The sequence below is a fragment of the Seriola dumerili genome, unplaced genomic scaffold (assembly GCF_002260705.1).
Source record: "Seriola dumerili isolate Sdu_G_001 unplaced genomic scaffold, Sdu_1.0 BDQW01000052.1, whole genome shotgun sequence".
In the NCBI taxonomy this organism is placed as follows: domain Eukaryota; kingdom Metazoa; phylum Chordata; class Actinopteri; order Carangiformes; family Carangidae; genus Seriola; species Seriola dumerili.
Window position 1 is genome coordinate 10798952 of NW_019174307.1, and position 27267 is coordinate 10826218.

General features: G+C 38.7%; 1 protein-coding gene across 1 annotated transcript; it reads left to right on the top strand.

The window, feature by feature from the left end:
- The first annotated feature begins 2659 nt into the window (after positions 1 to 2659).
- On the top strand, positions 2660 to 26721 carry slc4a10 (solute carrier family 4 member 10). Its single transcript, XM_022741206.1, has 26 exons — positions 2660 to 2872; positions 4023 to 4064; positions 10248 to 10329; positions 12466 to 12618; positions 12750 to 12888; positions 13340 to 13500; positions 13579 to 13764; positions 15043 to 15128; positions 16637 to 16794; positions 16974 to 17061; positions 17702 to 17848; positions 17971 to 18074; positions 19034 to 19208; positions 19389 to 19522; positions 19824 to 20069; positions 20230 to 20335; positions 20763 to 20924; positions 21190 to 21303; positions 21402 to 21563; positions 21695 to 21946; positions 22097 to 22165; positions 23103 to 23276; positions 23940 to 24059; positions 24151 to 24215; positions 24332 to 24444; positions 25593 to 26721. The coding sequence occupies exons 1-25, from the start codon at positions 2825 to 2827 to the stop codon at positions 24405 to 24407; spliced, it is 3249 nt and encodes a 1082-aa protein (XP_022596927.1). The 5' UTR covers positions 2660 to 2824; the 3' UTR covers positions 24408 to 24444; positions 25593 to 26721.
- Positions 26722 to 27267: the final 546 nt, after the last annotated feature.

A 27267-nucleotide genomic window follows, 5' to 3' on the forward strand; every position in this document is an offset into this window, starting at 1 on the left:
CATAATAATCTCTGTCAGTGAAAAAAAAAACAAAAAACAATGTATTTTGTACTTTATCAAAGCTGTAGGCTACCAAAAGTTTATGACGATCACTGCTACATTCATGATACATGTGGTTAAAGAAGTTATAAATGTTGGTTAATGTAGACTTAGGGTCTTATTTATTTATTTATTCATTTCAGATGGTTATTTTTCATAGCCTGTACGCTCTGCTGTTGTGAAAATCTCTGTATCTGCTGTAACGTGATTGAAACATAATAAACGATGTTATCATCTGGACAAGTAAGAAATGTTTTATTCAGTGTCATATCAAAACCGACATGCATTCAGTTATTTATCTTTAAAAAGGCAAAGAGTTTATATTTGGCAAATTTTCATGAACGCATCATTTTTCCACAAATACGAAGGTTGAATTAGGCGGCCGTGAAACGGGTGATTGAGTTAATGATCCCAATCAGTCTACTCTGAGGCTCCGCGAGACTTTTCCTTCATAGCGAGACTGTACAATGTCTATGATATCCTCCATAATTCAAAGTGATTCAAGTGTTTTTTTCAAGGTAGGCTAGGTCCCTACCTGACTGAATGGATCTGCCTATAGACTGACTCAACAATAATTTTTGCTGCAGCAGCGTGTTAGAATTAATTTGGCATTTCCATAGTTTGCCAAGAAATTTATGAGGGTGAAAACTTTTGTGCGTGCGCGTGTGTGTGTGTGTGCGTGTGTGTATGGTCATATCTGAAAAACTGTGAAGTTGACAAGTTTTCTGTCCAACGTCCAAAGGAAGTGACACATGAAAAGAAAGTCTCGATTGTGTGAAAATGTGCACAGACCCGCAGCAGCCGGGGGGGGTTGGGGGGGGGGACCAACAACACGTGATTTTATAAAATATGTGGTGAAAGTGCGAAATCTTTTAAAATATAATTGATTGCACATTGATTGGTTAATTGCCGATTGAATCATTCAACCTCTGTTTATGCTCTGTCTTTTTTAATAGCGTAATTTGAAAAATGATTGAACACATACCAAATTAATGAAGTTAAGAATACATATAATTAAAGCTGACGCATAATAAAGTCAGTGTGCGCTTAATTGGAATTTCAGTGTGAAGGAGATGCTCACAGCTGTCGATAAGAGCTGTGCTATTTAGCTTGTCACAAAGAGTGTGTGTATGCGTGTGTGTGTGTGTGTGTGTGTGTGTGCAAACGCTACCTCTGACAGGCAGCGATGGGCCTTCCCAGGGATAAACAGCAGATGGCGATAAATGAATGCAGGTCCTGTGATCGAGCAGCTCCTCAGTTTGTGGCTCCGGGATCTCGGGAGGTCAGAACAGTCCAGGGGCAGCTATGAGGAAGCGCACGGATTTTTTAAAATTACCATTTATTAATAATAACTTCTATTTATGTCTCAATTATAGAGCCTAACTGCGGTTTTCCTCTGGATTCAACCACACATGGATTGTGATTTACACCAGATGGCGGCACTTCACTATTATTAAAGGGATCCCTGCTGTTAACAGGACTCAGAACTGCGGTGCCAAATGTGTTTTCAACAGCAATCCCCAAGCTCTCATGAACACCACCAACAGGCTTGTAAACACACTCTCTGACAATAATAAAAAAGTAAAACTATAAGAACTCACAAGTCAAGTCACAGTTCAAATACCAATGTGAAAATAACAAAAACAAGGTTTTTTTGTAAACAAACAAACTGGATCATCTGCTAGCATAGGTGGCTGGAATACCTGCACTCAGTCGGACTAAATGAGACATGTGTAGGCCTGGTCATCCTCAGGTTCAGTAACTTCAATACAACCCATGGACACTTATTTGTCTTTTAACAATAATATAGATATTGGTCCTCAGAGGGAGGTCGAGGAGGAAAGGTGGAAATGTGCCAACAACACAGCGACCACTGCCTTTGACGCTGGGGGTGATCATTTAAAGACAATTTAAGACAATAATAAATGTCTCTCTCAGACTTAAAATTATGAAATCCTTTCACATCTCTAAGAATTTGGCCTTGATCCATTTGTGTGTGCATTGCCCTGAGTTTCACTATTTTTATCCACAGAGATATTCTACATGCGGCTTTGATTTAGCAGTAATACATCGTCAACACAGATCTATTGCTTTTCATACTTCGTTCATTTTAAGGTTGGAGGAAAATGCCTGAGAGGACTCAGATAGGCAGCTGTATCAGTCATACAAGTCTAAATTTTATCCTTTAACACAAATCCCCGGAGAATTTGTAAATAGTCCTACCGGTCAAGTATTTGCAGTTGATTTGGGTTTTTTTTTTAAAATTAGTATCTTATAGTTTTCTATATCTGTTTTTTTTTTTAAGTTCGATTTCTATGAACTATGAGTGAGACACTGTGTGGAAAATGAGAGTCGGGCTGCAGCTTTTTCTGCTAAAATAGTCCTCATGAGTAAGCCTATCCCCACTGAGTCACAATATGAAATATTTGTATAACCTGTAACAACACATCGTTTGGAGGGAAAACACGGTCTCTTCTGACTTCAGTAGCCTAATGTTTTCTGTCTTCATCATATGTCAATCTTCATCCCCTCTGTGTCTGAAACAAAGGCTGAACATTTCAGGAGTGACGCGTCCACGTCAGCTATGCGCATATATTTATTTTTTTCATGAAGTGGGACAGCGTCTGAGAAGCGCTAATCATCTCCGAGCTGCTGAGCGACGCCGATTTAAACATGTGAGCGGCTGTGTGGTCGCTCAGTCACTGCCGCACCTGACAGGGATTTACACACAGCGTAGAGCTCTGCTCCATCCCTCTGCTGCCGTGAAGCGCTGAGAGAGAAGATCATGGACACCACGGACCAGGGTGCTCAGATAGAGCCGCTGCTGCCATCGGTAAAGAGCACTGATCTCTTGGGACAAATATTTACTTATGTAGATTAATATGTCAAGCTTAATGCTAGTGTGCTATATGGGGGGGTGGGGGGTGTCTAGTGGAAAAATGTAAAAGATGCTCCAGGAGGCAGACGCAGAGTGTTAAAGTCAGTATCCTTCCACAGGTGATGATACAGCTGCTCACTGTGGAGCTTTTACCCGCATAGCTCTAGATACTCACTTAACAGAAAATTACTTTGTCTTTTTAATCAACAGCAATGACAGTGTGTCAGCTTTCAACATGCTGGTGCTGCAATATTGATTGAAATCTTATTCATTTAGTGAAGCCAAAATGTGAGTTCATCTTTAGAGGCATGATGAGAAAGTTACTTTCACTACCAGGAGGTAGGAGGTTTCAATGTGATGCAGTTTTACAGTAGAACATTTATGCTGTAGCAGTGATTGAATGAGGTCCCATTATATTGTGCTATATAATTTTAAACAAATCGCTATTGTGACAGATGTCCTGTTAATATAGTAAATTCAGACAGAAGTGACCTTGTGTCATCTCATCATGTAAATACACTGTTGGTTAGATTAAAGTTAATGTAAAATGCAGTAAATGTATCATGAGAGGATGCTGCTCTGTCATAGCTGCCCAAATGCAAACTGAGGCAACTCACACACAGATATCCTCACAAAGTCAAGTGCTATTTTAATATTTTCTTTTGTAGAAATTCTTAGATTCAATCCAGATAAAAGAAAATAGTCTCTCAGGGGATGTTCTCAAAGAGAAGTAGGCCCATTCCCATTGGTCTTTGCTGATCACTTTGGAGGAGATTTGTTGTCATTATCCATTTGCTGTTTACATCAAAACAGATTTTTCCATTTAGCTGATGGTTTTAGACTCACAGGCTTTTGGTACTACTTTAGTGGCTTTGGCTTCAAAATGTTGGGTCACAATGTGACCTCAAAAGTCATTTAAGAATTTAAAAATAACATTTCAGCGTTAATCTTTATCTGATGTGGAGAAAAATATGTTCAAATGTGAAAATGTTTTGGGTGGCTGATTCCTAAAGTTTGGAACTTTCTAGATTACACTGAATAAAACTGCAAAATATTCATGAACCTTCTACCTGTTGAACTAAAGTGATGTTTTTTTATCTTTCAGGTGAATTCTTCCTTTGTCTCATCAGTTGGGCGTAGAAGTTTGGTGAGTTACATTCCCTAGATTTTATGGCTTCTGTTACCACAAGGATCAAAGTTAGAATTAAAAACTAATGTGCATTTGTTATTGCATTGAGGTAATTGATTTTTCTTTGATCAAATTCTCAAGAGGGCAAGTAGAAGACAGGCTCACTGGTGGAGCTGCAGAAACAGTTCCCTTGGTGTGACCAAGTTGATTCAATGCTACATGACAAGCTTTTCTTTATCTTTACAGTATGGAGAGAGACAAGGCTCAGTATGAACCAGGCTTAGTCTTTGATAAGATGCTGCTGGGCAGCAGCACTGATGTCACAGCTATAATCTCGTGAGTCTGGTTGCTCTGTTGATAGATGCTCAATCACAAATTACTGCTGTTTGACACACCAGAAGGGCATCAGTATTTATCAGGCATGGTATGAACCAGGGCAGCAGGAATTTGCGCTGCAGAGCTCAGCTTTTAGACTGCGTTGCACTCCAACTAAACTGATAATGGCAGAGGACACAGAGGGAAAGCTCATGCATCCTGAAAATTCAGAGGATCCTTGGCTCTTCAAATATCAGGTAGGACAAGACTTGACCCTAGGGATCTTCACTGTTCTGACACGATGGAGTTAATATTCTAATTGTTGTGGTTAACAGAGGGGAAGGTGTATGCTTTCTCAGGTCAGAATTCCAGGACAGTTTCTATAGATATCGTTCTCTCTACGTGTCCAAAATGAGTAAAGCCTGATAAAACTGTGCAAAAGTAAAAAATAGCACATACCAATTGAACACAATTGATGTATCTTAAGAAGGAGGAAGGCGGGATAATGAAAGGAAGTAGATATTGAGTCTGACAAAATGAGGGCTCAAAGCTGTAAAATACCTTAAATAGCAGCTCTGAAAAAAATAGGATTAATGCGTCCTCTTACAGGATGTTGAAGTTTATTGCAGAAATATTTAAGGATTACAGTGCATTCTGCGCCACATGAAAGCCTGTGCAGTTCATGACATTGCTGCAACTGATGGCTCCAAAGTTGACACAGCTCTCTGTAGGGATCAGATCCAAGAATGTCCCACATCCTGTGATATCACTACAGCTGCGCGGCTAGCTAGTCCTTTAGCATGATTTTGATGGTGAGTAGTTGATCATTAGTCTAAAAAGCAACAGTGGGCTTTAGTTTTGCCTGAGCTGTGAGTGGACCTATACACTTGTACTACACAGGTAACAAATTAAAGGAAAAACCTGAAAAATGAGTGGGGAGACAGGGTGACAATGCCCCCAACCATAGGGGATGAGGGATCAGTGAATGGTTTAATGAGTATGATGTGAATCAGATGCTGTGGCCTTCACAGTCACCAGTTCTCAACTAAATTGAACACCTGTGGGAGATTTTGGGTCAACATGTTAGCGCTCTCTACCACCATCATCAAAACATCAAATGAAAAATATTTCCTGAAAGAATAGTGTTCATCCCTCAAGTAGAGTTTAGACAAGTAGAATCAATGCCAAGGAGCTTTAAAGCTGTATTGACAGCATGTGGTGGCCCAACACCATACTATGACACTTTATGTTGGTTTTCCTTTGATTTGTCACCTGTCTGTATATACAATACTTTTCTTTGGATTCCTATTTTTCTTATATATCTTGAGAATGTAGTTCATTGATCTGATCTAATTCAGATCAGAGCCCATTTTTTCACTTGGGTGTATGAAAATAGTATCAATCAATCAATCAATCAATCAATCAATCAATAAATAGTATCAATCTGCTATGGGTATGTTCTGACAGGTGTTAACATCCTTCTATCCATTTGTCCAGTCAACCCATTTAAATAGCACAAAAACATAACACAGCTTAGTGTATGAGTCATGGCAGCCCCTTCAAGTGGATATCTGTTTTAAGAGGGCTTAACTGATTATGGTGCACTTATTCAAGAATATAGGGGTACAATATACAAGCTCTTCCCAAAAGGATGCATTTTAATTTATATTGAAGGTGCTGGATATTATACAATGTTTAAAATGTTACTATTGTGTGTCAGCACAGAACACAATTAATATAGGCTAATGTGGCTGGAGCTTTAGTAACAAATAGTGGCAGTTTAATCTGAGCATGGATGTTGATCCATGCCCTGTGTATTTTTAGACAGATTATCAACATCAGCCAAGTGGCCTGGCCAGCCCATGTGGCACTGCAGATGTGACCAGCAGCGACCTTCACTATCAAAATGCTTTGATGGTCATCTGGTGGTCAAGATGGCTCAGGGAAAAGCTGGTATCAAGCATTTGACAGGATAAAAATACCTACTGTAATAAGTGCTCTAAATCTTGCTCTATTGAGGAACAGCCAACCCTAAAAATTTAGCACATCTCCCTTCAGCACTTAGTAAAGGCAGTTGTGTGTTTGTTTTGCTTCCTGAATCCCAGCTGATGCTGGTTGGATTTACAGTGAATGGCAGTGTCAAATGAGTTTTACACTTAAGTCCATACTACTGGCGCACTAATCAACACCAGCACAGTACCCAGCTCTAATACGGAATCATGTGTTAATGTCATGTTAATGTTTATTCATCACACATCTCACAGATTGTTCTGTTAACATTACAGCAGTTATTTGATGAAAGCTTGTAGTAGTAATATTGTAGCGTCCCTAAATAATGAGGCTACGAGTCTTGAGCTTATTTCAGCAGTACTTTAATCGTTCACTTAACACAGGCTACTGTAGGCCGTAGCCAACGCCATAACAACAAACCCTTACTGCTTTCACCATGTAATCTCAGCGCTTTTCACAACTTCAACAACTCCCACCGTAGACTAGCTCCCGCTTCCCAGATAACAGCCACAACAACAACCTGTCCCCCACACTATCAGCCAATCACAGGTACGTTGTCTCACATCAATCATAGGTTGTTGAGATAACTGACAGGCTTCACAGCCTCTAAGCATAACACACATTCACTGACAACCTGTAAAATTCTACAATTATGAGCCATTTCTACCTTAACTGCACTTAACATCCTTAACACAGTAACCCTATAACAGAACAGTTACATTAACATGTCACCCGGTCCGTTACAATATTCTTGATCTTATCATATGTATTGATTCATTGTTCACATTCTTAAGACTTCTCAGATCAAACACGTAAAAGTATACAATGTAACTAAAGGCTATAGTCTGTTGTCTGCAGTGGCAGCTGCTCAGTCTGTCAGTGCAACACTTAAGTCCAGAGAGAACTACTGGATTCTCATGACAAGTGGTAAAGAGATTCATGGTCCATAGAGGATCAATCCCAAAGACTTTGGAGATCCTCTGTCAGATCACTGTTTCCCCATAGACTGTGTATATAGATGAACGTAGCCTCCGTGAGATTACTTATTGGTTTGTTAAGAGCAGTTTTGGATGAGCTGCACCGCCGTCGCCATTTTGGTTGAGCTAGACTCTACCTGGGTGGGCCATATGAGGAGCAGAGACATCGGTGCATGACGTTTTAATAACTGCGGAAAGCATTTGCTCCCGTTAGCATCGTTAGCACAGCTGGGCGTCTGGACATCTTGCTCAAAAGCTAAACCATGGCTAATGCCTTTGCTGGCTAATTAACTATTAAACAAGCTAAGCTAACAAGCCAGGTATGGTGAGTGTAGACACCAAGATCTGCTCACTAGTGTTGACATAAATAAAATATATGTACTACAGTTTCACTCACCTCAAAAGGCAGGAGCAGATGTTCACGTTTGTCTTCAAGTTCGTCAAACCACAGTGTTTGTCCGATATTTCCATGAAAAATCTTCCAAACATCACAAACACGGCCGAGAGGTAATTGACTAGCCCTCGAATTAGCTCAGGTGACGCCGGGTCGATAGCAAGCGGCTAGCCAACAGTGAGGCTCCCACCTGTCACTTAAAGTGGCCATGCATAACTTTAAGCGTTAATACCATTTAAATGGGTGAGTTATATAAAAATTCTCCCCTCGTAAAGTTGTCATGTAGTGGGAAATTAGCTACAGAAACCAAAACCGTTCTGTGCCAGGCTGTGAATTTGTACATCGCTGCTTTTGAGTTGGCCATTTTAATACGGCAGCCTATAAAGACTGACTCGCTTTTGGAGGCAACTTCAAGTTGCCAATCGAGTAACTGCAGTTTTTGGCACTTCCGTGCTAACTTCTGTTTTCAGCCTACGGATGCCCCGGAAGTTGTCTCTCGAGTTTCACGTGTCCAGTTAGCTTGTCATCTTAACATGTTGCTAAATTTCGCATGCTAGAATCAAATGTTAGTGAAATGAGGGTAAAAGCAACAGTTGAACGCATAGTTAATAGGTATACTGACTTGCTGGAGTCTTTCTTGTCATTGTGAAGTTGTAAGCCACGAAATCCCTGCAACCTGTGAAGAAATGATGGATAACCCCTTGTAAAACTTCAGATTGCTTTAACAATTCGGCTTGTGTACTGATAAAACAGACAAGATATAACATGTTAATCAGTGGCTGGATTTTGTTCCCCTTGACAGAGCATGAGTGTATTTCCCGGGATGCTGAATTACTTTTTGAAGGAATATCATGGCTTTTCCCCTGGCAGCCCCATTGAACCAACTTAAAAGATATTAGAATACCACCTATCTCTTAATTTCTCGTCCACCAAAACAATTTTAATATTTAATAGTGTCATGAATTATAGCCACTAGCATGGATCTAGACATTTACTTCTCCACTTATCCATATAAAGTCCAGCCTCTCAAGCTTTTAGAAATTACTTTCATAGCATCGTAGTAACCCAGATTTAAATGTTTTTGTATTCATTATATTGTTATTATTAGCCTATTATAAGCCTCTTCATGTACCTCTGCAGTGGTTATGTCACCTTTGTCTGGTGCTCTCTTCAGCGTGGCCATTCACAGTTTAAGGCTGTACAATTCAGCTGTGAATGTTCATGGTGAGTTGTGGTAGTGTGTTCAGATTTGTAAAGGAATGTTAAAAAACTATAAAACTTTCATGATTAACCTACATTTGTTTTTTTGTTTTTTAAGGAAATAAGCACAAGCAGGTGTTGAAACTCTATCCTTGCATGTGCACCAGTAAATGACAAATAAACATTTCTCCTGGTTTTACCAATTCTCTCTTACCCCCTCCTCCCCCTCATATTCTTTTTCTGTGATTACATAAGCAGGCCAACATTCACACCACACAAAGAGAGTCTAAATCGTCTCCTGCTATGGCAATGTTTGTCTCTCAGTCTGTCCTGCTGCATTTCTCTTGTTGAGCAGTCAAAAAATTGTAGCTAGTTTTGGTAACTGCTCATTAACTGCTGTCACATGTGGAACGAGCAGCTTAGTGATGCTGTTGTACAGGAAGGTCCATAGGAAATGCTCAAACAGCTTTATGACATTTGCAGCGGTCATTCAGTATTCTCTTCTGTAATCTGACAAAAGCTCTGCACTGAGGATTATGCCTTTTTTTTTCTTTTTTTTTTGCTCCCTGGTATTTCCACGTTTGAAGGTCTGTGTGGACCAGTGCTATTATCTTCATTTCAGCTGCAGTGAAAAAGTAAATTCATCATCATATCAAAAATTCTATTTATTTTGGAATATACAATAGTTTAATGAATTGTTGTTATTAAATTTCTCCACCAGTTAAGAACAAATGTGATGGTAGAGGTGGTAGAAGAAAGATTGCTAGTGATTTAAAATTTAAAAAATAATTTTTTTTGGCAACAATATAAAATAAGTAACAAGAAAAGAGCCACTTTAGAAAAATACTGTCTTACTTTTTCTAACTTTTTCAAAAGAAAGTCAAGCGATGATTCAACTTTTGAACTGAGGTTCCATTTACAACGAAGCACAGGTCACTGCAAAGGGAGCACCTAGAACAGCAGCAAAACTTTAATTGTAGGTGGGTAATTTATTGTTCCCATCATGAAAAGCTTTTTGTTTGGACTAAGATACTCTTCAAGATGAGTTGTGCAATTAGTTTCCATGGAAACCATGCTATTCTGTGGGATAATGTGTTTGTTCATAATGCCCCCGACTGTGAGGGAACACCAAGTCAACAAACATTTTATCACATGTTATATTCAGAATACATCAGTATACTGGAAGTTATGTTGTATCATGTTCCAGTTCCAGCTGTGTGCTTGATCAGACACCGTATTGAATAGTGCTTATAATATCATTGTATAGAATATGTGATCGTGTGTGTTTATCAATGTGTCCAACAGAGGAACGACGATGAGGCTGTGGTGGACAGAGGAGGAGCACGGTCCCAACAGGGAACCAACTTTGAGCAGGAAGATCTTGAAGGTACCTTGACTGACACTGAACGCGTCAGGAACACAAAGAGCTTGAAGCACTAAAAGGCTGCTGCAGCTGAGTCCGCCCACTCTGTCCTCGCAACTGCTGCAGTCCTCTTGACAGCTTTTTCATAGTTAAAAGATAAGAGCAGAGTGGGAGGCAGAAACTGTGGGTGAGATGAATTCACATCAGTAATTTTATAAGCACTGAAAAACATGGATAATCACAACAAAGATACAAACAGTACCACTGAGTAACTTGAGTAAGCTGCGGAGGGGCTGTCACAATATCACATTTACACTATACGATTATCATGGCTAAAAGAATTCAAATAACAATATTATCGCGACATCTATAGAAAATTACTAAAAAAGACTTTAACTTTGTTTATTGAGTGTTTTGTCTCTTTTTTGGCAAATGAATTGGACCCAAATACAAGTGTAGGGAGTTGGCGAGAGAGTCCATAACCATAACTGTACTAATGCATACAAAAAGAACAGTTACACTTAATGGATAGTGATATTGGCAACCATATGAACTCATAAACAAAAAAGCCACAAGATCTAACATCTTCTATCACAATACTATTGGATATTATTAGCACAATATCAACATTTTTTATTTATTTTTTAAAATATCATGGTTATCATCAATAGCGGTATATTGCGACACCCCTAATCTGCAGACACAGATAATGATGCGCAGCTATTGAGATGCTGCAGAACATGAGAAAAGGATTACACTGTGTGTGGCATTTCTTTAAAGAATGCAACTATATTAAACCCAAATTGAATGCACCAAAAATAAAATAAAAATTGAAAAGGTTTGATGTGTTTCAATAGCTAATACAGTGATTTTCTTTATTGACAATAAACAACATCCTGTGTCCTGTGCATTGGTAGTGACGTGTTTTGGCTTTAAACTTCAAAAAGAAAAAGCCATACCTTAATTAATTACTTGTGTTATGCCTATGTCTAATATTTTGGCATAGCTGTAGCAGTCATACTGGAGAGCACGGTATATACTCTATGTGGTTGTTTGAATCCTTGTATCATACTGGAGTGAGCTGAGTGGGTTGACTTATGACTGCAAAAAAAGATACACTCTCGCTTCTTTTTCTCTCCATCTTGCTCACACAGTCTCACACCTGCACAAACACAAACTTTCGACACACAAACACAGTTGTGCAAGGCATTTAAATTGTAAAAACAAAGGATACACGAATTAGCAACCAGGCAGCACAATTTCACACAGCTGCAGGCCGTGCACATAACCAAGATAATTTACAAACAAAGACACAAACACATAGCCCTGACTAGATAATTGCAACATTTTGCACATCATTTATTTGATCTGTAAATTCACACTTTCATTGTCATGGAAATACAGTATATACAGTAGTTCCTTTACTATAGTTTATATACTGTCATCTTAAATGCCTCTGCTGACCAAGAATACTAATACTACTTATTACTATACTATACTTTTGTCTGTAGAGTTCATGAAATGCCCTTTTCTTTTTACTGGGGACGGGTTTATTTACAATGTAGATGTGGATTATTATGGCTTGTTCTTGTTCCTGTTTCTATTGGTTTTTAGTTAAGAAGTCAATATTAAATGTCTTCTTACAGAATCTTCCCAAATCTTCTTTGAAAACCTTTAAATGATAATAAAATAAAAGTTCTTTGTCATTAAACAGAACCAAACATCACTAGTAGAAAACTCTTCAATTACTTCATTTTCATGTCAACAAGGTAATTCTGACAAAGTTTTCATTGTACAGCTATAACAGGTGGTGTATAAACTGACACTCAGCGTGGTATGATAAATTATATAGTAGCAGTAAGCATTACATTATTACATATTATCTGTTCAGCAATGCACTTGATTAAAGTAAAACCACACAGGATGAAGCAGAAACCCGTGGTGAATAATAAAAAGCTTAATAGAGTAATGCAAAGACGTAGTGCTTAACTATGATCAGTGAAATCATAATAATTATCTGTAAAGCTTCTGAGAACACACACACACACACACACACACACACACACACACACACACACACACACACACACACACACACACACACACCTCAAGACAGTTGATGTGCCTTCTTTAACTGTTGTGGGACTTTTCCCCATGCAGGCCACAGGACTCTCTACATTGGGGTCCACGTCCCCTTGGGCAGTACCAGGCACCGCAGCCATCGCAGGCACCGTCACCATGGAAACAAGCACAGGAGGAAGAGCAGGGACCGGGCCCTCACCTTGGTTGAGGGTAGAGAGTCTCCTGTTTATGGTATTGGCCACAATCATGAACTTGTATGCATTATAGCATAGACACATATTTTTTTCTACCTCATGTGATCTTAAGATACTTGATATGATCATTTCAGTTTTGACCACTCATGCAATTCCTTATGTTCCCAGACACTCCCTCGCAGAGAGTGCAGTTCCTGCTGGGCACTGAGGATGATGATGAGGAGCATATTCCCCATGACCTCTTCACAGAGATGGATGAGATCTGTGTGAGGGATGGAGAGGATTCTGAGTGGAGGGAAAGTGCCAGGTACTGTTAGACTGTCAAGTCACTGACATAGCATTTACACACAATCATGACCCACATGTCATTACTGAAAGCTGTGATTGAATGGACCTGTCATGCGGGTGATCCCACTTATACTGATGAGAGCTGTAGCTGTGTGTCTCATGTTTGTGTTTCCATTACGTTAAGTAATTGCATTTCACTGTTGTATAGAGGAATTCACTTCATGTTACTCTTTTTTTCTTTGATTCTTGTCAGCATTAATCAAGCTGTAAAATATATTCATTATGTGAATTATGGTCTTCCGTTGAAATGGAAAATCAGACATATTTTATTTACAGCGATACCCTGATGAGAAGCAATAAGGAAAGTGGGACCCTGAACAAATGAGTGTTGTTGTTACAGCTAGAACAGATTGACGGCCAGTTTGCCGTCTGCTGGTCTCTCCTTACTGGAACTCACACTACTGTTTCAGGTGGCTGAAGTTTGAAGAGGATGTTGAAGATGGAGGAGAGCGATGGAGTAAACCCTACGTAGCCACTCTTTCTCTACACAGTCTGTTTGAGCTGCGAAGCTGCATCATCAACAGCACTGTGCTGCTTGACATGAGAGCCAATACCATTGAAGAGATTGCAGGTAATTACAGCAACACGGAAGTTTCTCACTTAGATCCCTGACACATGAATGCAAGTAGCCTGTCTGTGTTTCCCTTAGACATGGTCTTGGACCACCAGGAGTTATACTCACCACTGGGGGATGAGCTCAGACAGAAAGTGCGGGAAACACTGTTGAAGCAGCACCATCACCAGAACCAGAAGAAGCTTGCTAACCGGCTACCAATTGTACGCTCTTTTGCTGACATTAGTCGTCGGACGTCGGAGCTCCACCTGGACAAGAATGGTGAGAAAACCAGAGAGTTGAGATTCTGTCCTCTGTTGCAGTAGTCCTCAACCTTGGGCTTTGGACCCTCTAAGGGGTTGCAAGATCATCAAAACATCTGAGGGGCCATGAGATAGGAGATAGGAAAACAGAAAAAAACATGTTTATCAAACTTTTTTCCTGTATGTTATTGAACAAGTTTACTTTTTCAAGTCTCTAAATAATTAATTAAATTACTCTCAGTTGGAGGAATCAGTCATCAGTTGAACTGGTCACCACCTGTTGATGTACCATATGCAAACTGTGAGGAAGGATCCTATATAGACATAACTTTGTTTTAAGGGGTCGCAAGTCCCAAATTTTGTACCCATTGCTTTATTGGATTTTGTATTGAATCTGGTCAGTAGTATTTAAGTGTGGATACTTTATAAATGTGCAATATGTGTATGTGTCTTATATGCATATGGGCTTAACTTGCGTATGTTCCATCCACCATCTGCCCACCCACCTGCCACAGCCCCACTGAAATCAACAGGTGCTGATTTACACAGCCTGCACTTGCCCCCACCAGCTCATACTTAAAAACATATTCTAGAGGGCAGTATTCTCATGGTTTGTGTTGATATTGGCAATTCAAAATAGGTTGTTTTTCTTAGGTTGAATTAAGGTTGATTAAAAAACAATGTTCAGAAGTACATTCTATAAATATACAAATTTGTTTGTTATTGATCTTCACAGTACAAGAGCTGTTTGGTTGCATTCTGGGATAAATTTAGACCAGGACTGACTCATAATTGGAAGCATTTCTTGCCCATATCATTGCCAACTACATTTTACAAGCTTCAGGTCTGCCAGAATTCCACATGACAAAATTAGGTGTGCAGAACACACCAAACTGTTTGTTAAATCCTTCTTTTATGCAGTATAATTTCCCTAGTGTGGCATTTTAAAGCTAATTTCAAAGCAATGATAAACTGATAAACTTCACTTCATGCTTTGTGAGCATATTAAACACTATAATTAGTGTTAATTTTTTTGCCCCTCTTGTTTAATGAATACAGAAATTAGGCCAGACCTTTTAGCTGGCTTGGCAGTAATGAGCCTGGATTTTTTGAGACAACAGCGGTGATGAAAATCTGTATGGTTTTATCCAGAGAAACACTGGTAGAAGCTGGCCTCCACGATCTGTGTGTGATCCTCTCTGTTGTTTTCCTTTGTAGAGGTATTTACAGAAATCATTTCTGCTTTGTCGGGACATTTTTAGTGTTGAGTTATAACTCTCTTATCTGGATCATCCAGGTCAGATGTCGTCCTCACAGTCTCAGTTAGCGGGTGCAGATGGCAAAGGAGACAGTAGAGAGAACAGTTCAGTTGACTTCAGCAAGGTATGGTACAAAGCTTGTACAGCTTGTTGTCCTGTTTAAATGTTTGTTTCACCTGTTTGTATGTTTCAAACAATGAACAGCAGGTCTTGATCTTTTTTAATGGACAGGTCATCTAGTCAGGGATTAGGATTATAACCATGTTAGATATTCTAAAAGTCATTCAGTACTGATGATAACAACATGACAACTACACACAGCAAAGACAAAGATAAAATCCTTGTTGAAACCTTTTGCATAATGTATATGAGTTTAACCTTTTGTCTGGGTCAATTTTTGAACAGTTTCATGTACTTTAGCCTGTTTAGTGAAACAGTTATAAAACGTGCACTGCCTATAAGGAATGTATTTTTTTAACAGTTGAAATGAATGTCAATCCATAGTAGTTTTTTGTATACATATAGACAGGTGACAAATTAAAGGAAAAACCGAATAAAATATCTTAGTTAGGTGTTGGGCCACTACGTGCCACCAGAACAGCATCAGTGCACCTTGGCATTGAGTCTACAAGTCTCTGGGACTCTTCTGGAGAGATAAACACCATTCCATTCTTCCAAAAGATCCAGCCTCATTTAGTGTTTTGATGATGGTGGCGGGGAGCGCTGTCTAACACGTCGTCCCAAAATCTCCCGCAGGCATTCAATCAGGTTGAGATCTGGTGACATGAAGGCCATGGCATGTGAATGCATGTGAATTTTCATACTCATCAAACCATTCACTGACACCACATGCCCAATGGAAGGGAGTATTTTTCTTACAATTTATACTGTACATTCCTGGGCCGGCCACAGATATTTTTTTTAATTGACACACATGGGAAAATAATCAGTTTTAACTATGAAAATTTCAAAATTAGCACTATTCCAGAGTTGATGTAAGTGATGACCCATCAAAGTATCAAAGCAATTATTTTGTATAGATCTAGTTCCCCCAGAGCTGTATGAACAAACAACACTCCAGTCAACACTTGTTATCTCCACATAATTATCTCTGAAAAATCAACACGTTCAATATACAGAGATTTCCTGTTCAGTGCAGTCCCGCTGCATTTAAGAGTGAAAAGCAGATATACTATAAGAGGATCAGTGTCTTAGTCAGGGTCAGCTTTTACACACTTACTGTATAGGCATCATATTTATAGGAAATGAAAGATACCTCATCTTCAAATCAAATATTATGCAGTAAGTTGAACTAATAGCTACATTTCAATAATCTTTTGTAATATTTAATTGTAACACTTATATGAATTGTTCTATGACACATAAAGCCTGGACAGCTGGACTATATTTAGATGACAATCCAGTGAAATCATTGCATTTATGGCTTAATGTGTGGATAAACAGTAAAAAATAATGGCATATTTATAGATTGCACTTTCAAACGAGAATGATTTGTTTTTACTTGTCAAAGCATGCTCTCGGTCAAAGCCGCTTAAACCATAAGCTAACTGGAAAGGGTGTTGGGGACTTTTATATGATACTCTAATCAGTGTATTGTGTGTCCTCTTTCAGATAGACCTTCATTTCATGAAGAAGATCCCGGCGGGAGCTGAAGCCTGTAATGTGTTAGTGGGAGAGCTAGAATGTCTGAACAAGCCGGTGGTGGCGTTTGTCCGCCTTTCACCAGCGGTTCTGCTCAATGGGCTGGCTGAAGTCCCCATCGCCACAAGGTTAATACAGGCTGATACTGTAACACCCACTCGACCTCCTCTGCTAATATCTCTTATTAACCCCGCTGACCCATTTATGACCTTTATAGTAAATATGCCGTTATGGTGGTTGAGATTCAATTTTGATTTGATAATGCTATTAAAAATAGGACAGTTCAAAGATCTGTTTCTGCCTTTAGGTTTCTGTTTATTCTCTTGGGGCCCTTGGGTAGAGCGCTTCAATATCATGAGATTGGAAGATCCATTGCAACACTTATGACAGATGAGGTAAGAATTCCTCACTGAACCCCTTATTTCCAATCCTATGGATTTTTTATTATTTTTATACACGAATGTTTTCAAAAGGAGGGTGGCTTGGTTTCAATGTCAACCAGATGTCGAACTCAGATTTTCTGCAGGCACTTTGCATAAATTCACAGTCCAGCAGAGCTCAACAAATTACTGAAGTGATGGAACATTTCTCAGCATGAAACACAGCTCAGAGCTTCTATGACATGCTTTTGGCCATTAGTCAGTCATCATATCCTCCTTTTCTGTCTGGGATTTAGGCTGCCATCCATCACTGAGGAAAAGATGGGCTTTATTATACACTCTTTGGAATGAGTAGATTTGAGGAATGAGATTTGACAATATTTCAGCAAGCAAGTGATTAATACTGCCTCACAGTGAGTAGGTCCCAGGTTTTAGTGTCCTAGTCTTGCTTATGTCTGTACAGAGTTTGTATAGTATGTTCAACACATGTTTATATGGACTTAAGTTAACTAGAGACACTGTGAATTTATGGTTGAAGTTGGCAGACATCGAACATCGAAGTATATATGCTTCAAATGTAATAGGACTTGTGAGGCTTGCATACAGTGCAATGCACATGCACATACAAAAGCCCAACCTACCTTTCTGTTTCCAGGTTTTCCATGATGTTGCCTATAAAGCTAAAGACCGGAATGATCTGATCGCTGGGGTCGATGAATTCCTCGATCAAGTGACAGTCCTGCCTCCAGGCGAGTGGGACCCATCCATACGGATAGAGCCACCAAAAAATGTACCATCACAGGTTAGTATGACTTCAGTTAGCTGGTTACCTTCTTTTCTTCTGGTTTAGATTTCTGTAACATGTCAACTTTAACAATCTGTACTTGAAAAAAGAACTAACTTGCTGTGCACTTTGTGAAACAGGAGAAGAGGAAGAAAAGTAACATTTTGCCTAACGGATTAGTAGAGGGTGAGGAGGAGGAGGAGCACGATGGCCATGGTGGTCCAGAACTGGAACGCACTGGAAGGTGGGGGAGTCACAAAGGGAAGGACAATGTGCAGTATTTGTGTTGAAATTCTGATCTGATCAGTAGAATAGCATAAAGTCTATAAACAGAAGTAAAGAAATATTATTTTAAGTAACCTCATACTAAACTGTGAATATGCAGTGCTGATGTAGTACACCATGCAACCTACTCACTACAGTCACTACTTTGCTGCAGAGAATTGATTTACATCTCAACTCAGCCTCCTGAGCTTTACACTGCAATACATTTATTTTGTTGTGATTTGTAATATATAAAGAAGAAGCAGTGCTACTAAATAGGATATAAGATTTTGTTGTTTGTTTGCTCCTTCAACTGAGTTATTTTTTAAAATATTGGCATTTTTTTCAGTGTAGTGTAGAGCTTTTACTTAGGTGTTCATAGAAATGATGTAACATGAAATATAGTCATTTGGCATCGGGATCTATATATTGCCAGGAAATGTGGTTAAGATTTAAGTAAATTAATGCGCTTCAAGGTTTATTTGACACTACTCTTTACTTACTGCAGGTTTTCTACATTGGACAAAACAAAAAACAAAAATCAAGCCCATAAAACTGAAAAATCCCAAAACCCTGCAGACTCTATGCTGTAATACTCATCGTCTATTTCTGGGTAAATATGGTCTGTAGTTGTAGTCATAAAGTGGTTTCCATAGAAACATCCTGCCTTGAGCTCTCTATTTGCAACTAGCCTGCTCTATTACAGGGAAAATCACACTAAACCATACTCACAGTTGAACACTGGGAAGGTGGCGGTAGAAGGAAGGGAAGTTAAGGAAGCCGAAAAAAAAAATCTTGCACACTTTTTCCAAAAAAAAAACGCTGAATACTGAATAATGACTTCTTTTGTTGCTGGAGAGAATTATTTATGCTTTTGAAAATGAAAATTTCACAAGTCAATTAGCAACACAAGTAGCAAATTTCTCTTTATATTCCCAGGTGGTTTGGTGGTCTCATTCTGGACATCAAGCGAAAGGCACCCCACTACCTGTCCGACTATACTGATGCGTTTAGTTTGCAGTGCGTGGCCTCCTTCCTGTTCCTCTACTGTGCCTGCATGTCCCCTGTCATCACCTTTGGAGGACTACTGGGCGAGGCAACAGAAGGACGCATAGTAAATCACCTGCTCTTTCCTCTAAATGTTCACAGCTTTCTGCCAAGACTAGTTGTACACTGCTGTGCACTGTGCTAGCCCTCCAGATCATAAACCAGGAAACAGCTGCAGTTCAGTATGATAAAGCCTTTGAAGGTAACTTTCATTCAGTAATCTTTCTGTCCTCTTTCCATTTTCCAGAGTGCAATTGAGTCGTTGTTTGGAGCCTCGCTGACTGGAATAGCCTATTCCCTATTTGCTGGGCAGCCCCTTACCATCCTGGGCAGCACAGGGCCAGTGCTTGTATTTGAAAAGATATTGTTCAAATTCTGCAAGTACGTTTTGATTTAATGTGACTGCACATATAAATCATTCACTAAATGACCAGTGAACTCGGATCATTGCATCATTTTGTGATTACATGTCCGATGCTTATCAGATTGCTGCTGGATAAATTCTGTGAACATCAATGTACCATCTCCCAAACATCTGGCCTTCTATAGATCATTTATTGCATCACATTTCATTGTGATAATGACTTTCTCCAATCTGCCACACTGCAAATAGTAAATAATCAATATATGATGTGATTGGATATGTTCCACAATGATTGTTTCCCTTTTTATCTCCACGTAGGGAATATGGCTTATCCTATCTGTCACTGAGAGCCTGTATTGGTCTGTGGACAGCTTTCCTCTGTATTGTGCTGGTGGCCACAGATGCCAGTTCCCTCGTTTGTTACATCACGCGGTTTACAGAGGAAGCCTTCGCCTCTCTCATCTGCATCATCTTTATCTACGAAGCCTTGGAGAAACTTATTCACTTGGGCGAACACTATCCCTTTAACAAGAACAACAACCTGGACAAACTCAGCATGTACTCGTATGTGCACAATTATTCTCAAAGGGGCTATACTGTTTTAAAATAGTAAAAAAAAGAAAAAGAAAAAAGAATGATTACTGAGTACATTTCTTGGAGGTACAGTAAATCCCTGACAGATAAGGGATTATTTAGTCACCCAGATGTTCATGTGCTTCCACAGATGTTCATGCGTTGAGCCTTCTGACCCCACCAATGGCACCCTGAAGTATTGGGAGATCAACAACGTCACTGCCTCAGAAATCTACTGGGAAGCGCTGGAGGTCAAGGTACTAGACACGCCTTCAGTATAAAAACAAAATGAAACAAACAGACAAACAAACAAAAAAAAACAATAGGACAATAGGAATCTGTCATTCATCCATGGAGTTTTAAATGCACACAACAGCAGGGATTATTAAATTACACAAAGACAGACTGAAAAGAATACATTTAGGTTTTTCCACCTTAAAGTGGCATGCTCTCCCAGATAGAGCTCAACAGAGCAGATTAAGGGCATGTGGGCTGGATTATATTGGATTACTCATTGCAAATCACTCTAAAAGCACATTTTTTTTGGTACTTCGTTAAGTTTGTTTTTTTTGCAGCCATGGATGCTCATAAACCCCTGTTTGTGGAAGCCTGGAATCTGCTGAAGCTGGTGTATTGCTAATCATATGATTACCCTGAATAACTGCCCTCTACCTGTTGTTGCAGGACTGTATTGAAAAGCGAGGCGAGTTTGTGGGCAGCGCCTGTGGCCCGGATGGACCCTATGTTCCTGATGTCCTCTTCTGGTGTGTCATTCTCTTTTTTTCTACTGTCTTCATGTCCGCCTTCCTCAAGGAGTTCAAGTTCAGCAATTACTTTCCCACAAAGGTATAGTGCATCCTTCATGATCTTCACATTATTGTACTTAAATGTTCTAAGCATGTCGACAAGGCTTAATTTTCTGCCAAACAGGGCTTTGGTCATGCAGTATGGTGCAGTGGTACACTCTAGTGGTGTGATGTGGGTACTGCGTGATAGAAGGAAAATTGACAATGAAGAGTCCAGTTTGCTGCAACCTTTTTGTTTGATTTTACATTAGGTAAAATAAAGGAAACTGTATTAATGAAGAGCATTTTGAATCATTTTTCATCAGGTGAGGTCCATCATCAGTGACTTTGCTGTTTTCTTCGCAATCCTTACAATGGTCTTAATCGACTATGCCTTAGGGATTCCCTCTCCAAAGCTAAAGGTTCCCAGTGTGTTTAAGGTAAGAAATTGTTTGTCAGATTTTATTTTACAAATTGCAAATCATTTTTCAACAATCTACTACTTATGTCAAACCAACTAAAATCATTTTTTTATAAGCCAACCAGAGATGATCGAGGTTGGTACATCAACCCGCTGGGGCCCAACCCCTGGTGGACGGCAGTCATAACAGTGCTCCCAGCTCTGCTTTGTACCATCCTCATCTTCATGGACCAGCAAATCACAGCCGTCATCATCAACAGGAAGGAGCACAAACTCAAGGTACATTCCTGTCCCAGCTTTGAACTCTGGCAGTAGGCTGCATTAGTAAGATGGCTGGTGTAGTGTCTTGCCGAAAGTACATCAGAATTACTCATTTTCAACTTCATGCGCTGGTTCTTTCTCCCTCTCAGAAAGGCTGTGGGTACCACCTGGATCTGTTCATGGTGGGGGTGATGCTTGGTGTGTGCTCTTTGATGGGGTTGCCGTGGTTTGTAGCAGCCACCGTCCTCTCCATCACTCACGTCAACAGCCTGAAGCTTGAGTCAGAGTGCTCAGCTCCTGGTGAGCAGCCCAAGTTCCTTGGCATCAGAGAGCAACGCTTTACTGGCCTCATGATCTTCACCCTCATGGGCAGTTCTGTCTTCATGACATCTGTGCTGAAGGTCAGTCACATTTTGTTTTTATTATTTGACTGTTTCGATGTGTGTGTAGTTATTCTCCCTGTATTATCTGTTCTTTTTCTTGAAGGCATTTTGATATTCCTTGGTGTATTATGATCTGTTGGCTAATATAATGCTTTTATTGTTCTTCAGTTCATTCCTATGCCTGTGTTATATGGAGTATTCCTTTACATGGGAGCGTCTTCTCTCAGAGGCATTCAGGTAAAATGATGGGAGCTTTATTGTATTTAATGCAGCCTTTTTTGACACGTTATATGGTATCACTACATGAGGGAACATAAGGATGTACCACTTGCATCATTTGATGTTTGACATGAATGCCTTTGCAATTTTCAATGGTTTTAATACTACATCTGACTAAGTGATAATAAAATGAGAATTTTTTTATCATGTAAATTTTGTTAGTTTCTCTGCTTTAATGCTCACAATTGACATGAAAACAATGATCTGCGCTCCAATAAATGTGATTAAGAAACACCTGTACTGAATTTGAGTTGTTCATAACACTTTTTATCTGTGTGACTGAGATTAGAAACAGAACTGGTCAGTTTTGTTAATTTGTAGACCCTTTCACCAGATAATCTGTATAGGCTGTTAACTCTCCCCAAGCCACAATAGGGGATCGCCTCCATATTGTCTGGCTGCCTAGAAAAAAGTGTTAATTGGCCACTAGTGTGTTCCCAGCATTTACAGAACACCTGACTGTGATTTAATTGCCTGCCCTGTTTAGCCTACTTCTTCTTTTCTTCAATTTGGAATACTTTCTATTATTGGTTTTGAAAATTATATTTAAATTAAGACAAAAATATTCTTATCAGGGGATCCAGCCCATTGTAGTTACACTATAAGCAAACATAGCATTTACTTTTTACTTTTAGCGTGTTAGGTGTTGGACTTTCTCCACCAGCTAGTCAATAACTTTGTCTGTTTGGTGTCATGTTGGGGAGGCAGTGTATCGTAGGTTTACAAGAGCTTTTTTGTTTAAAACAGCTGATAAGAGCAGACTCAGCCGTGTTTTACTGATGTTTGTTGCTCTTAAGACTTTTATTTCACATGTATATACGTAAGTTGTTGTAACCCAAATACAAAACATCGTTGAAAGATCATTTAAGAATTGTTAATCATTTGTCCTCTCCAGTTCTTTGACCGCCTGACACTGTTTGGTATGCCGGCCAAGCACCAGCCAGACTTCATCTATCTACGACATGTGCCCCTGAGGAAGGTGCACCTGTTCACCATCATCCAGCTCACCTGTTTGGTTATGCTCTGGGTCATCAAGACCTCCAAGGCTGCCATTGTCTTTCCTATGATGGTGTGTAAACTGTTCCAATTATACCATCTGCAGGCCCATCACACAATACGCACACCTTTCACTACACACCTAACTAGTGTTAACAGGGCTCAGTGTGTGAGTACAGGTATGTCAGTGGGGTCAGCTCAGCACTAGTGTAGGAGTTAAAATTGTAGACACATTATTAAATGACTTAAAATTTTGGTAAGGATCTTTTCTCCTTGATACATTATAAAGACAACTTTGCAGGTTTTTGTTAATCATTGCACCTGCCACAAATAATTTGGCCTCTTAGTCTTACATTGCTTTGAAATGTGCAGGTTGTCAGAGATATTTTCCCCAAAAAACAGAACACCGTATATATAATGTTTCGTGTGGTCAAAAATATATGAAGCGTTTCTTGCACTGATCTTATGAGGAAGTTGTTGAAAGTCACATACACCTTACACCTTCTAACTATACACATCCATGACCTAGCTCAAATTGAGAAAATTTAAACTGATTTGGCTGTCTCTCTTTCTGCATATACCCCATTTTTCAGCATTACCTATTGTTGCTGCCACCATTTCCTGTTTCCCATTTAATTAAATTTAACTCCATCTTATGTCTTGAGCGTAGCACGCTCCTTCATTAACGCATGTGATTTTTGCGCACTCAGCTGTTTTGATTCTGTGTGACCTGCAGGTGTTAGCTCTGGTGTTTATCAGGAAGCTAATGGACTGTATCTTCAGTAAGAGAGAGCTGAGCTGGCTGGATGACCTCATGCCAGAGAGCAAGAAGAAGAAGCTTGAGGATGCTGAAGAGGTGCTGTTGTCTATCATAAACTATATACTGGTGTTAATTTCATTTTATTGATGTTCACATGCATTTAAAGTGTGTTTCATTCAATCTTCAGGAGGAGGAGCAGAGTATACTGGCAGAAGATGAGGGAGTAGTGCAAGTGCCATTAGAAGGGTACAAGTAAGTTATATTACACAGGTGAAGTTTCAAACCAGTCAGCTGGTTTCACCAAATTCCATTTATGAACAGCACATTTTTTAAACCTGTAAATCATTACCTGGCTTCTCTTTTCACAGAGGAATACCCATTATTAACATCACAGATGAAATGTCAAAGGGTTCTTTTGGAAATAGTTGGAATGCCAACGGCTAAGACTTTTGAGAAAGAATCAAGACTTCAGAACATAATGGTAAGACATTTTGCACTGTTGAATATACAGAAAACTCATTCATTATAACCCCTCGTCGGTTATTACAAATTAGGCTACTCAAGCAACATCCAAAAAAAAAAAAAAAAAAGAATCCCAAAAACCTATGTGTGGGCACTAATAAGCTGAGTTAAACATTTCAATAAGGAAATAGTGCTAGTATTTATCCACAAGGTTGGCTGCCATTTGCTCATTAAATCTTTGGCTTCCTGTCCTGGTGGCATATGCTTCATGTTTATCTGTGACTGTTTTAATTTACAGAAATCTTTCTAGGAAGCAGTGTGAGAGTCCCAATAAAAGTCCAGCTATATTTTTTTAAAACCATAAAAGTAAAAAAAAAAAAGTCACTATGTACATGTTTCAAAAATGTTCTCCATCCATGTCTGTTTAATGCAGTGAAGTGAAGAGGTCCAACGTGCTGCTGGTTACCTGCTGTTTTAGGTTAAGTCCACCCCTCTTGATATGAACACAGCCCATTCACTATTAATTGATGCAAGTTTTTGGAAATTAGATTCAAAAGGAATTTAAAGGGATAGTTCAAATTGTTGAAAATATGCTTATTTGCTTTCTTGCCGAAAATAAAATGAGACAGTCAATACCACTCTCATGAATGTACAATATATGATGCTGTCGCCAGCAGCTAGTTAGCTTAGCTTAGCTTAGCTTAGCACAAAGAGCGGAAAAACACAGGGAAACTGCTAGCCTGGCTCTGTCCAAGGGTAACTGAGTCTGCCAACCAGCGCTTTTTTGTTTAACGGTTACAAAAAACCATGAGTAAAAATGATCTGCTGTGTTATGTGCTGGACTATTTCTTGGCCAGGTGCAGTATCATTTTTACATTTTGGTCTTTGTACTAGTTACTTTGTAGATTTAGAGTTGTTATTTACAATATGATCTAATAATTCAATACAATATAAACAGTAGGATGACACTCTGGAAGGGGCTGTACTGTATGATGAGTTATTTTACTTTTGTGACTGTAAGTGCATTTGAATGTTAATACTTTTACTCAGCTAAATTTTTTTAACTTTTACTTGTAATACAGTATCTTTACTCACAGTTATATACACAGTGTTGACATAGCCTACTGTATATCACCCGATTATACATTCATCTTTTCTTTCTTAAAGCTAACAGTATACCACAACAGTCACAGTTCCCCACAAAATGAAAGTGCAAGATGAGAAATGTAAGATGAAGAAGATGAAGGACAGTGTTGTGAGTCTTTGTCACTGTCCCTTCTGTGTGTTCGTAGACAAATCTGCATCATTTGCCGCAATTTATGAATCCTTCCAGTTTAGTTTTGTAAATGTATGTGTGTAAGTGAATAACCGTGTTATCTGATGTGTCACAAATTATTATTCTGCCTACCAGTGAAACCTACTTTATAATTTTCTCATGTTGTTAAGGTCAAATTGTACTTTCTAAATCTAGATACTTTATTGCTACACTCAATGTAAACTACAAAAATGGAAAAGGTTGGTCTGTTTTCAAGTTTGTATTTATTTTAGTATATACTTTGTATTTTGAGATACCATCATATTAACATATCCTTGGATTCTTTATCTATTTATATACTGATTCCCTATAATTCTCTAATCTTCAAGTTCTCTTTAGACATTGAATATAATGTGAAATTAAATATGAAGATCTAATAAATATTTTATAAGTCTAAGGTCATTCTTGACAATAACCATGTAAAAACTTTCTGAAAAGCCATATGTAAATGTATAAAATTCTATAACATGCAAAAGTCTGCAAAACACATATTTCTGATGTGTGTTTATGGGACCAATTTTATTCCCACCTAATGATTGTGACTAGCAAGCCTAAATGCTTTAAAATACATTTACTAAAGGACAATATACATCTGTTCAGAACCAAATACAGAAGCACTTTTCTTTTGCTATAATATCAATACTCAAATATTTGTATGAGAAATGATTTATCTATATTTATTTTGTGGAATAAAATAAACATGTTTGCTACAGAATACCTTGTAGCCTAACACAGACTTACAGTATTTTGCTTCCTTATGTCAGTGTATTGCTTATATTGTAAATGTACATTTAAATAATCTCATAATGTGTTTCAAAGATGGTATGAAGTTTAGTTTGTCATAAATTAAAAAGCTTTGTGACAAAGGAATTTAAGCCTAAAACATTCAAATCCTAATCTGAGAACTACGGTGAGGTTGTAATATTGGAAAAAACTTAACAAGCACAATTTTATTATGTATATTTTGTCAGTGGTATTAATAAATTTCTGAGAGCACTCGTTTGTCTTGTTATTGTCACATACATTCAATCCTAACTGTGCACTGCAACAATGGAAAGATGGGTAAATTTTACAGTACTAGTACAAAACACAAATGTAATGTGTGACTAATGCATGGCTCATGATTTAATACGTGAATTCATGCAGGATATATCATGAATTTATGCTTTCTTGTTACTTGCAATTGGTTACTATGCTTATAGTGAATCTGCAAGTAATAATTTGCTAATTAGTATCATGACACATCTTTACTTGAGGGGACAGAAGTCAACCAGGTAACTGGTGAGTAATGGTGATTTTGTGTGAAGTAATAATAAAACGAGGAACACTTCATGCACCTTGTTCACACTGGGTCAAGTCAAATTTATTTATAAGGCCCAATATTGCAAAAAAAAATCGCACAAAAATTCAAACAAAGATGCGTCATGCGTGCTTATCAATTCTTGATCAGTAAACACAGTCTTCTACAGTATCCTAGCTACTTAAACAATATTGTTTAGGCCCAAACCACATCAGATCAGCTGTCAA

Bases quoted from the DNA above. Each gene is read 5' to 3' on its own strand.
- slc4a10 (XM_022741206.1), top strand. From the start codon at position 2,825: ATGGACACCACGGACCAGGGTGCTCAGATAGAGCCGCTGCTGCCATCG. The intron at 12,889-13,339 runs GTACTGTTAGAC...CTACTGTTTCAG, and splicing joins GAGTGGAGGGAAAGTGCCAG to GTGGCTGAAGTTTGAAGAGG. The intron at 20,070-20,229 runs GTATGTGCACAA...GTGCTTCCACAG, and splicing joins GACAAACTCAGCATGTACTC to ATGTTCATGCGTTGAGCCTT.